The 16,412-nt window shown below is 37.1% G+C and overlaps 1 protein-coding gene across 1 annotated transcript in view; it reads right to left on the minus strand.

Annotated features, from left to right (window-relative positions):
- The window catches only part of pdm3 (POU-domain protein pdm3), a 101,235-nt gene that overhangs the window by 81,778 nt on the left and 3,045 nt on the right, over positions 1 to 16,412 (minus strand). The window contains exon 2 of the mRNA XM_089092818.1: positions 10,971 to 12,470. Coding sequence (XP_088948944.1) covers positions 10,971 to 12,321 — 1,351 coding nt within the window. The 5' untranslated portion in view covers positions 12,322 to 12,470. The remainder of the gene's footprint in view (positions 1 to 10,970; positions 12,471 to 16,412) is intronic.

Raw genomic sequence — 16,412 nt, forward strand, 5'->3', positions numbered from 1 at the left:
GCTTTGGCTATAATGATCTCCTTTATCGTACATTTGAAGGTTGGGAAAATTGTTAGAATTTTGCTTTTAACTACTTCAGCAGACATTAAGTGAAGTTGGTTCATAATCTAGACATCTGTGTAGATTCTACCGACATATATATATCTTTTAATCAGGCGTATCTTAGGGTTTAGGGTTGTTATAACTCACTAAATCTTTTTTCCTTTTACAAAGTGGACAGCAAACTACCAAATGAAAGTGTAAGAAAAATGGTTTTTCGATCAAAGTCATTTTTCTAACACTTTGTTCGTTGATTTGCTCTCCAATTTATCTGTAAAATGTCAAATAAAACGGAGATACTTTTGTCACTTATGTATCGACGTACAACTTCCACATAGAATGGGTCTGTTAGACTCGACACAGATTTTTTTTTCCATCGATTTTTTGTACAAGAAGATAAAAACAATAGCCACAAAAAGTGCTCGAAATTTACAGCCTAGCAGCATTCCTTCCATCCTAGTTGGGGCTATCTCTGAGGATTATCTCTGTCTGACGTTGATGAAGAATGTATAGTCCAAAGCATGGTTGATCTCCCATCAGGAATGCAATTTCTCGTTGCAAGCACTGGATGCAATTTCTCGTTGCGAGCAGCTGATGCGATTTCTCGTTGCGAGCACTGGACGCAATTTCTCATTGTGAGCAGCTGATGCAATTTCTCGTTGCGAGCAGCTGATGCGATTTCTCGTTGCGAGCACTGGACGCAATTTCTCATTGTGAGCAGCTGATGCAATTTCTCGTTGCGAGCACTGGAAGCACATGCTATGCAGCAGGACATCTGCGAAAGTTATGATTTTCCAATTTGTGGAGTTTTGAAGCTGTTCGTTTTCATTCCGTTCTCAAGCGAGTGGCGTCAATTCACAGAAATAGAGGGGTGAACGTGTTTTTCAAAATCTAGGGGGGGGGGGGGTAAAATTGTAGTTTTTTTAATTTTTCAATGAAAATACCAAAAATAGACATTTTTAATTAAAATACCCCAAAAAAGATGTTTTCAAAATCTAAGGGGAGGGTGAAAATCCAGATCCTCACTCCAAATTGACGCGGCAAAAATGACAAAAAATGGAAAATGACAAGCGAGAAAATCTGCCCGTAAAAACATTAAAACCGCGATTCAGTGCAAGTTTCAAACAGTTCGTGGTAACCAACTGTAAGTAAGGAGCGACTCGGCTCAATAGTAACCGAAACTAAAAAAAAATTCAATACATCTAAAAAATACATCTTTAGATGTATTTAATATCAATAGATACATCAAAACAATCAGCTCATTATGCTGATTCCAAATATACAAGATTCGTCAATTTTAATGTTACCCATTAAAAGTTACAAGCCATCCCCTAAAATCAATTAAATCTTACTGAAAATCACGCCATCAGATTCAGCGTACCAGAAAATCCTACTGTAGAAGTTACAAGCTCCTATCTGGAATTTTGCTCTTTTTACCAGAACACAGATCACGGATGCGGTTTTTTTTATCCAGGGGTGATTGTATCGAAATAATGGTCCTAGAAGATCGGGAGAGGGTGCATTCAAACGGAAATTAAAGTTCTAGTTCCCTTTTTTAATGAAACAGTTCGTGGTAACGAACTGTAAGTAAGGAGCGACCCGGCTCAATAGCAACCGAAACTCTAAAAACCGGAATTTGATATCCATAGATACATCAATAGAATCAGATTTTTATGCTGATTTCAAATATATAGGTTTCATTAAGTTTATAGGTTAATGGGAAGTATAAAGACGTTTCAGGAGGGATTTTTCTTCTGATTGGGGGGGCTGTCAGAGGAGGGGGTTATGGGGGCGGATCCTTCCATGGAGGATATTTCCTGGGGGGAAGGGACATTTCTATGAAGGGGGCGCCGGATTTTCCAGCATTATTTAAAAACCGGTCAGAAATTAAATTAAAAAAAACTAGTTTTTTCAACTGAAAGTAAGGAGCAACATTAAAACTTAAAGCAAACAGAAATTATTACGTATGTGAGGGGGTTCATCCCCTCGTCAATACCTCGCCCTTTTCGCTAAAGTTTTTTTTTGTACTTTCAAAAAGGGTATCTATTCTAATTAACCGGCCTTTTTGATTCAGGGGGTTTGTGATTCGAACAAAATTCGAACTTTAGCGTAAAGAGCAGGGTATCGACTAGGGGGCAAACTCCCTAATATACGTAATAAAATATACGAATATAGAATTTCGTTACGTAAGTTAATTCGTAAGTTACGTCAGAACAAAATTTTGAGAAAGCCATTTAGCCAAAAAAAAGTAAAATTAATATGCAAATTTCGTTTTAATTATTCATATACGGTGAGCCAAAATCAAAGTTGCATTAATTCAAAAACGTTCATAAATTAAATACAAAAACTAGTTTTTTTTTAACTGAAAGTAAGGAGCAACCTTGAAATTTAAATCGAACAGAAATTATTACGTACATGAAAGGGGCTGTCCCCTCCTCAATAACTCGCACTTTAAGCTATAGCTTGAATCTGTCACTCAGCTTTTTTTTTTAAAACAATAAAAAACTTTAGCGTAAAGAGCGAGGTATTGAGGAGGGACAGCCCCTTTGATATACGGAATAATTTCTGTTCGTTTTAAGTTTTAATGTCACTCCTTACTTTCAGTTAAAAAAAAATCATTTTTTTATTTAATGACCAAAAGGTTGGAGGGAAACTGGGCCCACTCTCATGCCCATTGTTACCCCACAACTATCTGATCAAAATTTTGAAATGGCCATTTTGTTCAGCATAGATGAAATGTCAAATCATTATGTTTTTATTTGTAAAATGACCCCCCAAAGTGTGTGGGAAGAGGCGTATAATTCATAAAGTTTGCCCATTTTTTACATACATCATTTATAACTGGGTATTATACAGACATTTTTCTTTGGAGGGGGGTTGTGCTTGGGATGGATTTCAATAGGTATAATCTTCCTTGAAGAGGGATATTCCTGGGGGGTGAATATTCCAGGGGAAATGTTACACTGGGTGGATCTGATAGAATTCCTATACGAAATTATTTTTAATTGTCTTACATTTCTTTGCCAAATTTTTGATGTGGAGATAATTGGGGGAATTACCCAGGGGCTTTTTTCCGAGTGTTTTGCTTTCCGAGAAACAATATCCGCGGAAGGAGGGGGGGGATTTCTGGACTGATCGAGAAACCGATTAGAGATTAGTCTTATTCAAATGAAAGAATGATAAGGAGAATTTTCAGGCTGAATAGTCCACAAGCAATTTTACAGGGAGGGGGATTCTCAGCAAGGATGGAAAACTCCGGAGAGAATTCTACAGGGGGGGGGGTCCGCTTTACCTTGGATGAAATTTCTACGGATGAGTTTTCCGCGAGGTGGAGGGGTATATTTCATAGAGGATGAGCCAGATTTACCGGCATTATTTGAAAAACAAACAAAAATTATTCCATATATGAAGGGTTCCCCTCCACAATACCTTGCTCTTTAAGAGCGTCAACTGAAACATGGGGGCCGTTTAATTAGAATAGGAAGCTTTTTGAAAAGCGCAAACAGCTTTAGCGTAAAGATAGAGGTATTGAGGAGGGAGCAGCCCTTCATATACGGAATAAATCTTCTAAGATTAATATAAAAAATTTGTTTTATTTTTTAATGTACGGTGAGCAAATTCGAACCTGCATTACTTGAAAAACATTCAGAAACTAAATAAATTTGTTTTTTTTTTCTAAATGAAAGTAAGGAGCGACATTAAAACTTAAAACGAACAGAAATTATTACGTATATAAAAGGGACTGTTCCCTCCTCAATGCCTCGCTGTTTACGCAAAAGGTTTTATCATAGGCAGCGGAATAGTGCTGCCTAAGTAAAGAACGATGTTTGCACATGTATTATTTAATTTTGGTCTTAGAACATGGCACTTCGTATCGAAGGAGTTGTCGTAGAAACTTCGAAAAGGACTCATTCGATTGGAAATTGGAGTGGCTAGTGCCCTTTTTAATAGTCGAAAGTGATTGGAAGGCAACTAACACCCCTTCCACGCCCACCATTTCCCGAAACACATCCAATCAAAATTTTAAGATAGCCATTTTGTTCAGCGTAGTTGATTACCAGATAAAATTATGTTTTTGAGGAGGACACTCCCCCAGAGCTCTTAGGGGAAGGGCTGTAAGTTATGCCCCAGGGGCATATAAGATTTCTATAGAAAGTGTTGTCGTAGAAACTTCAAAAAAGGCTCATTCGACTGGAAATTCAAAGGGCTAGTGCCCATTTAATAGTCGAAAGTGATTGGAGGTCAACTAACCCCCTCTCACGCCCACCGTTTCCCTAAACACCCAATCAAAATTTTGAGATAAGCCATTTTTTTCAACGTAATTTAAAGGTCTGAAAATTAGGTCTTTAAGGATGAATCCCCCCCCCCCCAAAGCCTTCAGGGCAAGGGGTGTAAGTAATGCCCTGGGGGCATATAAGGATTTAATAGAAAGCGTTGTCGTAGAAACTTCAAACGCTCATTCGATTGGAAATTGAAATGGCTAGTGCCCTTTTTAATAGTCGAAAGTGATTGGAAGGCACCTAACACCCCTTCTGCGCCCACCATTTATCCAAACACATCCAATCAAAATTTTGAGATAGCCATTTTGTCCAACGTAGTTGAAAGTTCTGGAAATTAGGTGTTTGAGGACGATCACCCCTTTAGAACCCTCAGGGCAAAGGTTATAAGTTATACCCTGAGGGCATATAAGGTTTTTATTGACATCTTTGTCGTAAAAACTTGAAAAAGGGCGCATTTGATTGGATATTCAAAGGGCTATTGCCCTTTTTAATAATCGAAAGTGATTGGACGGCAACTAACCCACTCTCACGCCCACCTTTTCCCCAAACACATACAATCAAAATTTTTAGATAGCAATTTTGTTCAACGTAGTTGAAAGTTTTGGAAAATAAGATCTTTAGGGAATACACCCCCCACAGCCCTCAGGGCAAGGGTTATAAATTATGCCCTGGGGGCATATAAGGTTTTTATAGAAAGCGTTGTCGTAGAAACTTCAAAAACAGCTCATTCCATGGGAAGTTGAAATAGCTAGTGGCTTTTTAATAGTCGAAAGTAATTGGAGGGCAACTGACCCCCCTCTCACGCCCACCATTTTCCCAAACCCATACAATCAAAATTTTTAAATAAATTGCCATTTTTTCAACGTAGTTGCAAGTCCTGGAGATTATGTCTTTGAGCATGACAACCCATCCACAGCCCTCAGGGCAAGGGTTATAAGTTATGCCCTGGGGGCACATGAGGTTTTTATAGAAAACGTTGTCGTAAAACTTCAAAAAGGGCTCATTCGATTGAAAATTGAAATGGCTAGTGCCCTTTTCTTAGTTGAAAGTAATTGGAGGGCAACTAACCCCCTCTCACGCCCACCATTTCCCCGAACACATCCAATCAAAATTTTGAGACATTCATTTTGTTCAACGTAGTTAAAAGTTCTGGAAATTAGATCTTTTAGGAAGACAACCCAATCAGAGCCCTCAGGGCAAGGGTTGTAAGTTATACCCTGGGGGCATATAAGGCTTTTATGCAAAGCGTTGTTATTGAAACTTCAAGGAGGATTAATTTGATTGGAAATTGTAGGGGCTAGTGCCCTTTTCAATAGTCGAAAGTGAATGGAGAACAACTAACCCCCCTCTCACTCCCACCATTTCCCCAAACACATTCAATTAAAATTTTTAGATACCCATTTTGTTCAACGTAGTTGAAAGTTCTGGAAATTATGATTTTGAGGATGACTAGCCCCCCAAACCCCTCAGGGCAAGGGTTGTAAGTTATGCCCTTGGGGTATATGAGGTTTTTACGGAAAGCGTTATCGTAGAGACTTCAAAAGGGACTCATTCAAGGGGTGTCCTTTTTAAAAGTCGGAAATGATTAGAGGGCAACTAGCCCCCCTCTGATTCTCACCATTTTCCAAAATACATCCAATCAAAATTTTGAGATAGTCATTTTTTCAACGTAGTTGAAAGTTCTGGATATTATGTCTTTGAGGATGATTAACCCCCCCCCCACCTCTCAGGGCAAGGGTTGTAAGTTATACCCTGGGGGCATATAAGGTTTTTATAGAGATCGGTGTCGTAGAAACTTCAAAAAGAGCTCATTTGATTGGAAATTGAAAGGACTAGTGCCCTTTTTAATAGTTGAAAGTGAATGGAGAGCAATTAACCACCCTCTCACGCCCACCTTTTCCCCAAGCACATTGAATCAAAATTTTTAGATAGACAATTTGTTCAACGTGGATGAAAGTTCTGGAAATTATGATTTTGAGGATGACAAATCACCCAAACCCCTCAGGGCAAGGGTTATAAGTTATGCCCTGGGGGTATTTGAGGTTTTTACGGAAAGCGTTATCGTAGAGACTTCAAAAGGGACTCATTCAAGGGGTGTCCTTTTTAAAAGTCGGAAATGATTAGAGGGCAACTAGCCCCCCTCTGAATCTCACCATTTTCCAAAATACATCCAATAAAAATTTTGAGATAGTCATTTTTTCAACGTAGTTGAAAGTTCTGGATATTATGTCTTTGAGGATGATTAACCCCCCCCCCCCCACCTCTCAGGGCAAGGGTTGTAAGTTATGCCGTTGGGGGCATATAAGTTTTTTATAGAGCGTTGTAATAAAAATTTCGTGATAGCCATTTTGTTCAATGTAGTTGAAAGGTCCGAAACAATATCTTTGAGGATGACACTCCCCCTACAGCCCTCAGCGCAAGGGTTATAAGTTATGCCCTGGGGGCATATAAGGTTTTATAGAAAGTGTTATCGTAGAAACTTCAAAAAGGGCTCATTCGATTGGACATTGAAAGCGCTAGTACCCTATTTAATAGTCGAAAGTGATTGCAGGGCAACTAACGCCCCTTTCAAGCCTACCATTTCCCCAAACACATCCAAGCAAAATTTTGAGAAAGACACTTTGTTCAACGTTGTTGAAAGTTCTGGAAATTAAGTCTTTGCCAGTGTTGTCGTAGAAACTTCAAAAAGGACTCCTTCAATTGGAAATTGAGAGGGCTAGTGCCCTAATTAACAGTCAAAAGTGATCAGGGGTGAATACCCCCCATATCCATCATTTCTCCAAACCCTTCCGATCAATATGTCGATATATCTATTTCGCTGAACGTAGTTAAACGGTCCGGAAATTTTGTGTTTTAATATGACAACCCACCACAGCCTTCAGAGTTAAGGTTGTAAGCTATTCCCTGGGGGCCTATCATGTCATATAGAAAGTGTTGTCGTAAAAAATTCTAAAAATACTCTTTAGATTGGAAATTGAGACGGCTATTGCCCTTTTTAATAGTCGAAAGTAATATGACGGAAAATCCCCCCCCCCCCAGCGCCCATCATTTTCCCAAACATTTCCGATCAACATTTTGATGTGGTCATTTTGTTCAACGTAGTTGAAAGGTTTGGAAATTATGTCTTTGAGGATAACAACCCTCCCCCCAATGCCCTCAGGACAAGGGTCGTAAGTTATACCCTTGGACCATATAATGTTTGTATAAAACGTGTTGCCATAGTAGCTTCCAAAGGTACTCATTTAATTGTAAATTCAGAGGGCTAGTGCCTTTCTTATTAGGCGATAATTACCCGAGGGAAAATGTCTCCCTCCCCGCCTATCATTTCCCAAAGTACTTCCAATCAAAATTTTGATATAGCCATATTGTTAAGCCTATCAGAAAGGTCTGGAAATCATGTCTTTGAGGATAACAAATCCCCCCAGCCCTCAAGGCAAGGGTTGTAAGTTGTGCCCTGGGGACATATATGTGTTTTTTTAGAAAGTGTGTTCATATAAACTTCAAAGGGGGCTCATTGGATTGGTAATCAGACGCTCTAGTGCTCTTTTTAAGAGGCAAAGTGATCAGAGGGCAGCTACCCTCTCACCCCTACACATATGTCATATTAATAGAAATTTTGAAATTGCCATTCTATTCAAAATAGTCTAAATATCATATAACAAGGCTTTTGAGGTTGAAACAAACCCCAAAGATTAGGGGCAAGGGTTGTAAGTTATGCCCAGCGGTATTAAAGGTTTTTATGGAAGGGATGGTTGTTTAACTTCGGAAGAGGCTCAGTCTTTCTCCCTGAAAAAGACTATCTCAATATAAAACGATAAGAAATTAATCAGAAACACATTTTTCACAAAATAAGTTTTTAAAAAAAAAAGTAAAGAACTCCATTAAACCAAAAATGAACAAAAATGAACAAAAATAGAATCAAATAATCTACCAAGCATACAACTACCACAAATCAGTATTAATAAATAAATGAAACCCAAAACAAACAGAAATTAAATTAAGTCAAACTCAAAACCAGCAGAAATCAGTCTGAGTAGGGTTCTAAACCCTATGCTTTCTAAAAGCCAAAATATAATTTGTACTTTACTGAAAAAATTCTTTTCAATGTTTTCACTTATAACTTTAAGAAAACATAAATTAATTAAGATTTTAAGGAATAAATATCAGCATATGTATATTAAACTGACAATGCACATTTTTTTCCGAAAATTCATTAGAATTTTTTTCATTGGCCTTGGCCTTGGAATGGTTTAGGGGCTTTGCGTCCTACTCACGTTATTTTCAGCTCGTCTTGAGCTTGATTCGGTTATTTATTGTAATTTCTGTTCGTTTTGGGTTTCATTTATTTATCGATGCCGATTTTTGGTAGTTTTACGCTTGGTAGATTATTTTATTTCATTTTTGCTTATTTTTTGTTTAATGGGGTTTTTACTTTCTTTGAAAAACTTATTTTGTGGATAAAGTTTTTTTAATTAATTGTTTTAAAAAGTAGAGCGTAATAGTGCTAAAATAGCACTTTCGTGCTACATGTAGACACTTTGACTGCAGAGATTCTACAACGGATGCATTTGAGCTTCCCAGCTTCAAAGGATATAATGCTGTGTGATGGCGTATTTGTTCCTAAAGTTGTACACAGTCCATACAAAATAATTTGTTAATATAATTCATTTTAAAGCTTCATTTAACCGAGTTGATTTTTTTGAAGTTTCATAAAATTATACACAATGTAGTATAATTGCACATTAGCTATCGTGAAGGAACGCAAGTGGATATTTGTATGATTTCAGAGGGGGACTGGAGACAAAAAGTCTCCTGACTCAAAAAGTGCTTTTTTATGCCTGAATTTCAAAATTTTCAGTGAGCCTTTAGATAAATATAGAAAAACTGATGGGAGAGTAGGATTTTACGTCTTATTCGGCATTGATTTGCGTCGTGGTGCCAGGTCTTTATTTTCATTGAAACATCTGGGCCCAACTGTATGGAATGACCTACCATTGAAATTGAGCATCAGGGCGGCGGAAAACGTACCTCTGTTTAAAAACAATTTAAAATATTATTTTTTTTGGGGGGGGGGGGGTAATTGTTCAATTTTATTATGGGTAGTAGGGTGGGTAGAGGAGGAAGATAGGCTGGAGAGGTAAGAGTGGGCTGTGAAGCTAAGAGTGGGCGGTGGGTTGGAAGGGCAGGGTGTTGTGTAAGAGGGAGAGTTGAGAATTGAAGGGTGATGGGGACTGGACTTGTTATTATTATTTTTCTTTTATATTTTTATTTATCTAAAATATTATTTTTAATTATTTTTCAATATATAGTTTATAGTTTATTTACTTTTGGTTTATTTATAATAGATCTAATTAAATAGTTGAGGTTTTTTTTACATAGTTGAGTTCATAGGTAAGTAATTACGCCCGACCGGAAACCCTCGTAGGTTTTCTCCAGCGCAAAAATGTTGTTTAGGTTATCTATTTAATTGTGAAAATAAAAAACATAAGACTTAAACTATGACTTAGACTCATTTCGTGGATTATTTTTAGACTAATATTTGTGCTGCGGAGTGATAGCTTTCCTTCTTTCTGAAATATTGGTTCTATCCCATTATCAGGGCCTCTCGACTTAATCACTATACACTGACAATGATAAAACCCGTTTTGTGACGTCTTCACTGTTGTACAGCAATGATAACAAGGTTTTCATTGCGTATACGATATTAAACTGTGTTTTTTTGGATTCCAAGGGGGCGGGGGAAGGTACCTAGGTTAGGTTAGGTTACGTATTTAACATATGCAATGCTTTACCCCCCCCCCCCCCCCCTTAATGTGCAAATATATAGTTCAAATTTGTTTCTAAACTATTATATATTCATCCTATTTTATTTTATTTCATTAGCATTAACCAAATTTGACTTTTTAGAGAGGCCCATATAATGGGATAGTACCGAAAGATTTTTAGTGCAAAATAAGATGACATTCATATTATTACCTAAACAAAAGGGGGAGACATGGGAGAAGGCATCTTGAGCGCCACTTGTAAATTTCCCCGGGGAGACGGATGTACTCCTCCCCCCCTGCCATGCGGTGCGTCCCTACAAAAAAGACTCGTTGGAAGAAATACCCTTGAAAGTGCCACCTTTAAAAATTTCCATATTTCGAACCCACGGCCCCTAAGAAATATTCAATGAGGAGAACTTTTTTAGGGATGATAATCATTCTCGGCTAATTTTCATTTGAATATTAAACTTATAGTTAAAGCATGGGGATTAAATCAGGAAGTGGTAGTCTCCTTGACATTTTAGGGGGGCTTTGATTAGTTCGCAGTAATTAAGTAAAGAGCAACCCTCGTTAATAGGAACCGAAGATCTAAAAAGCGAAATGTTGATAGCAATATCAATTTCTCTAAAGCTTTACGGAAGACCAAAACAAATATCGGTTATTTTATATTTTTTTTATTATTTTATCTTTGACGAAGAGATTTCAAACCCTTTTTTCTTTAATTTCCCAGGGGTTCCTTAGCGCTGATCTTACGCTATGTGAGGGGCCCCCAGTATAATAGGTAGCCTACTAGTCAAGTACTAGTCAAATCCCCCAATGAGGATAGGGATTCATTGAACTCGTGTTTCTCTTTTATCTCAAATCAAGCAAAAGTAGTAAAGCTTACCTTGAGGTGTTTGTATAAGTAGCTGTGTAGACTGAAGGGACGGCTGGCTTGGAGGAATAGGAACCATAATTTGAGGAGTAATTGTGTTCGGTTGTATAATCAAAAATTGGCCGTTTCCCATAGAAATCATTTGAGGTAACTGAGATTGACCTTGCTGTTGCATTGGAATTAATATAGTCCCTGGTGGTTGCTGTTGAGCTTGTACTAACTGCTGAGGTTGAGAATTCGTAGCTGCTATAAGCTGCTGTTGTCCCTGGTTGGGTATGATATGTTGAGCAGGGATGCCACTAGCAAGCACTTGCTGTGGGATATTATTGGTAATTAATTGAGGTTGGGTGTTATTTGCTGGTAAGGATACCATGTGAGTTGGAATGCCTGGGTTAGATATTAATTGGGCTTGTCCGGGTATTTGCTGGCCCGTATTGGTGACAATTTGAGCTCCATTTGTACCTAATACCTGTTGAGGACAGCCACTTTGGAGAATATTAGGAAGAGGAGTATTACTCGCACTTTGTTGATTACAAGTCACAATTTGTTGCTGGTGCATTATTTGTTGTGTTTGGTGACATTGTTGTTGTTGCTGTGCTGGAAGAAGGTGATTACTTGACGATTCTTGATGTATTGTCTGTGATACACTTTGAGCATGTCCTGGCATTTCTTGCTGAACTAGCGATCGACACTGTTGCTGCAAATTTTGTCTCTGTATATTATTTTGTAACGATGGTATATTTGCATTAGGTTCTGGTCGTAGTGACTCATGGTGCAATTGCACAACTGACGGTGAGTTTTGTACACACTCACTAGGTAACTGAATATTCTGTGTTGGGGTACGCTGAGAAAAAGGGGAGGCTTCACTTGATATTAAGAACTGGTACTGATTAGGATTTTGCTCCACACGCTGCTGATATTCTGGCTGTTGCTCACTACAATGCTGAAACTGGTTTTCATACTGATTATACAGTAAATTCTGCTGTTGCATAGTCTGTTGCTGCACAACAAAATCATTCTGACTTTTACCTTGAAAAGCAGCATAATTATAATGATCACTTTTCATTTCTGCACAATTATATGGCTGCACAAACACATTTTCACTGGTTTGAAACACCTGCTGACCTTGCTGGAACTGATGCTGGTAATTCACTGAATTTTGTTGAAACACTTCATACGGACTATTTATATTATTTGGTACTTGCATATTTTGCAAATGAGCAATACTTTGACTAGTAAATACAGGGGGCACCCTTTGATCACTTTGCATTGATGCCCCCATATTTTGCGACACCCCAGTCCATTGTTGCTGTTGTTGCAACTGATGATGGGGATTCTGCAGGTTTTCTTGTTGTAAATACATCTTAAATTATAAAAAAGTTGTTCTTTCAACAAACTAAATTTTCTTTCTATCTGTTTTGTGATGGAGTTCTCTGGGAACTTGGAGCACGCGCTCTGTTTCTCATGATTAGAATGACAATGAGTGTTTGCCAAGTTTGGTTTCCAAGAGATCTGTAACAGACAAAATGAAAAATTATAATTTATGCTTATAAAACTGATAATGTAGAATGTTGTTTATCAATTCTCTCCAATAAGAGAAAGACAAAAACGATTAATGGCTTTGAGCCAAAAATAGCTATTGGCTTAATTCCTAGTAAAATATATTAAGTTGGAAAATGTATTTCCTGAATTTGTAGATATAAACGAATCAGCAATTTTTTTTTTATGAGCTTGTCTTGTATATGCATAAATAATAGAATGATGATTTAAGTATGGTTTCTTCGAAGAATATAATAGATCATTACGGCAATAGTCAAAATCAAAATGATTATAAAACTAATAACTTGAATCTTGTTTAGCTAATTGCTCCAATAAGCGGAACATTTAAACAATTGATGCCTTTGATCCAAAATAACAATTCGCTTAATTCCTGGAACATGATTAAAAATTTTAGGCTTAAAAATATACATCAAAATATTGAGTTAAAATGTATTAAGTGGGAATATGCATTTCCTGAATTTTTAAATAGTAAAAAGCAAACCAGTAAATTATTTCTTTTTAATTAGATCGTCTTATCTATGTGTAACTACAAATAACGGATTCCAAAAAAGAATAAAAACAATGGTAATAAAATAAAACTTCTAGCTTTTGAGGTGAGATGCCTCCGTCGCATTTCTAGATCAAATACACTGACCGAATCACAAATGTGGAAGTACGTCAAAGGCTCCAGTCCACTGAAACCATACTCAGTAAAATCAAGAAGCGACAACTACGCTGGTTCGGCCACGTCAAGCGAATGGAGCCGAGCCGCCTTCCGACAATCGCCCTTGAAGGATCCCTCCATGGCCTTCGTCCACGAGGCAGACCACGAAAACGATGGATGGAGAACTTCGACTTCGACAACGTCAAGATAGCCCCGTTATCACGTATCGCACCAGATAGAGCAATGTACCGAGCCCTTGCGCATGAGCTAGCAAGAGGAGTGGCCCCAAAACGTCCCACGAGGATGGCCGGGACCTAAGTGAGTAATAAAATAGTGATTAAAGTATGGTTTCTTTGAAGAGTACCCCACATTAGGAGATCTGTAATAGCCAAAACAAAATTAGAGTTTATGCTTATAAAACTGAAAACTTTGAAACTTGTTCAAAAATGGCTATTGGCTTAATTTCTAGTAGAATATATTAAGTGAGAATATGTATTTCCTGGATTTGTATGTAGTAACAAACAAATTAGCAGCTACAAATAGCGGATGAAAAAAGAATAAAAACAATGGTAATAAAATAGTGATTTAAGTATGGCTTCACAAAGTATAGCCTAATGGATGTAAAATTATAATTTATGCCTACATAATTCATAGTTTTAAATGTTACTAATCAATTCACTCCTTTACGAGAATTACTAAACAAACAAGTTTTTTCAACTGAAAGTAAGAGATAACATTCATACTTCTTACTTAATACTTAAGAGGCAGCCCCCTCATATACCAGATAATTTTTGTTTGTTTAAAGTTTTGATGTTGCTTCTTACTTTCAGTTGAAAAAACTTGTTTTTTATTTAATTTTTGACCGTATTTCGAATCATATCAGGAAATGCCTCTCCTTCCCTCCCACCCAAATAAAATTCCTCCAACAAACCTCCTCCAGAAACTCTCATCCTCACGGAAAATAATGCATAATTTACAGCCCTTTACCAAGGTGTGCAAGGGGTCATGTCATCTTTAGAGGCATAGCTGTTGGACCTTTCAAATATGCCAAATCAAATGGCTATCTCAAAACTTTGATCACATGTCTTTAGGAAAATGAGGCACGTAGGAGGGAATCTAGTTGCCCTCTAATTTTTTTTATCACTTGAAAAGAGTACTAGAGCTTTTGATTTCGATTCGAATGATACTTCAGTATTGGTGTTTTAGGCGGACACTGCTATATATTGTACCAGGAAACCAGTCACGAAAAACCCGTCTTGCAAGAGACCGCTATAGATAAATGACTGCAAAGCCGTGGTTTCTTAATGAGCTACAATATTTAAACGATTGTTTTTTGGGGTTTAAGGGGGAAAGGTACCTATGTTAGGTTAGGTATTCAATATATGCTATGCTTTACCCCCACGCCCACCCCTAATGTGCAAATATATAGCGCAAATTTGTTTATAAACTATTATATATTCATCCTGTTTTATTTTACTTCATTAGCATTAACCAAACTTGACTTTTTAGAAGTGTCCGTGTAATGCACCAGTACCGACCTTTCAACTATGCCAAATCAAATGGCTATCTCAAAATTTTGATCACAGGTCCTTAGGAAAATGAGGGACGTAGGAGGGAATCTAGTTGCCCTCTAATTTTTTTTGGTCACTTAAAAAGGGCACTAGACCTTTTGATTTCGATTCGAATTATAGCCCTCCTGGTCTTCTAGGATGATTGGTTTGACACGAGTACGCTACCCAGGGAAAGAAAAACGGGCGTCTATAATCTTCTTCTGGCAAAAAACACAAAATTCCACGTTTTTTAGATAAGAGCTTGAAACATCTACAGAGAGGTTCTTTGATCTGACGGTGTGATTTTCATTAAAATCGCTTGACTTTTTGGTGATTTCCACCTCTTTTTTATAACAATCAGGCCAATTTTTCTCAGGCTCGTAGCTTTTGATAGTTAACATTAAACTTAAAAATTTCATATATTTTGAATCAGCCTAAAAAGTCAGTTTTTTTGATGTATCAATTATTATAAAAATTCCATTTTTAGGGTTTGGTTACCATTTGGTCGAGTGGCTAATTATTTACAGTTCGTTACCACGAAATGCTTGAAAGACATGATCGATTAATGGCTTTGAGCCAAAAGTGATTTAAGTATGGTTTCCTTGCAGAATATAGCCTATTAAGGGGTCTGTAATAGACAAAATGAAAGATTACAATTTACGCCTATAAAACTGATCATTTGAAATGTTGTTATTTTACTCGTTCCAATAAAAGAAAGACATAAACAACTAATGGATTTGAGCCAAAATGGCTATTGACTGAATTCCTAGTAAAATTTATTAAGTGGGAATATGTATTTCCTGAATTTGCAGATAGTACCGGCAATTTTTTTTATTTTAATTAGGTAGTCGTATCTATGCATAACTACAAACAACGGACAAAAAGGATAAAGACAATAATAATAATGTAACCAAACCAAAAACTTGTAGTTTATGCTTCATCATTTTTATGAAGTGTTAAAATTTTCGGTACTTGTTTAGTATCCAGTAATCACGCGATAAGTGAAGTTTCGTTAATGCTAATGAAATAAAACAAAATAGGATGAAAATACAAGTTTAGAAACAAATTTGGGCTGCATATTTGCACATTCGGGGAGGGGGGGGGGGAAAGCATAGCATATATTAAATACGTGACCTAGCCCAACCTAGGTAACTTTTTTTGCCCCTTCAACCCCAAAAACTAAAGTTTAAATCTTTGTCACGAAGTGAGCAATACTTCACTCACTAGGCGGCGAAAAACTGTTTTTCATATAGCATCTTTGAGATTTCGATGCGGTATTTCTCGCGTGTTAACTGGAATCTAAGCAAGTACCAAATTTTCCTACAGTTTTCAGAAATTGTGTCTTTTTTTTATTTTAACGAGTTACCCCCTCCCCCCCCCTTAAAAAATCCTGTGTATGCTCCTGTTTCACCTCTCTAACTGCACATTGTTATGAGAGTGTTTTTTGGTACATCTGTTAGCCAGTGTACACTCAAGAATTTAGATCTATAAAATTAGACAATAACCGGTTTATTGATGTTCGTATACAGAGACAATTAGCTTCGACTCAGTGAAAAACTACATTGTAGCCTTATTTTAATAAATATTTAGTTGGTATTTTCGTCAGGTTGGGTTACATTTTGCATGCAGTCCCGCTATACTTAACCCCCTCCCCCCTAATGTGCAAATATACAGCCGAAATTATATATATATATATATATA

This window comes from Artemia sp. Qi Xiang Cuo, chromosome 8 (assembly GCF_049724085.1).
Source record: "Artemia sp. Qi Xiang Cuo chromosome 8, ASM4972408v1, whole genome shotgun sequence".
Taxonomy (NCBI): Eukaryota; Metazoa; Arthropoda; class Branchiopoda; order Anostraca; family Artemiidae; genus Artemia; species Artemia sp. Qi Xiang Cuo.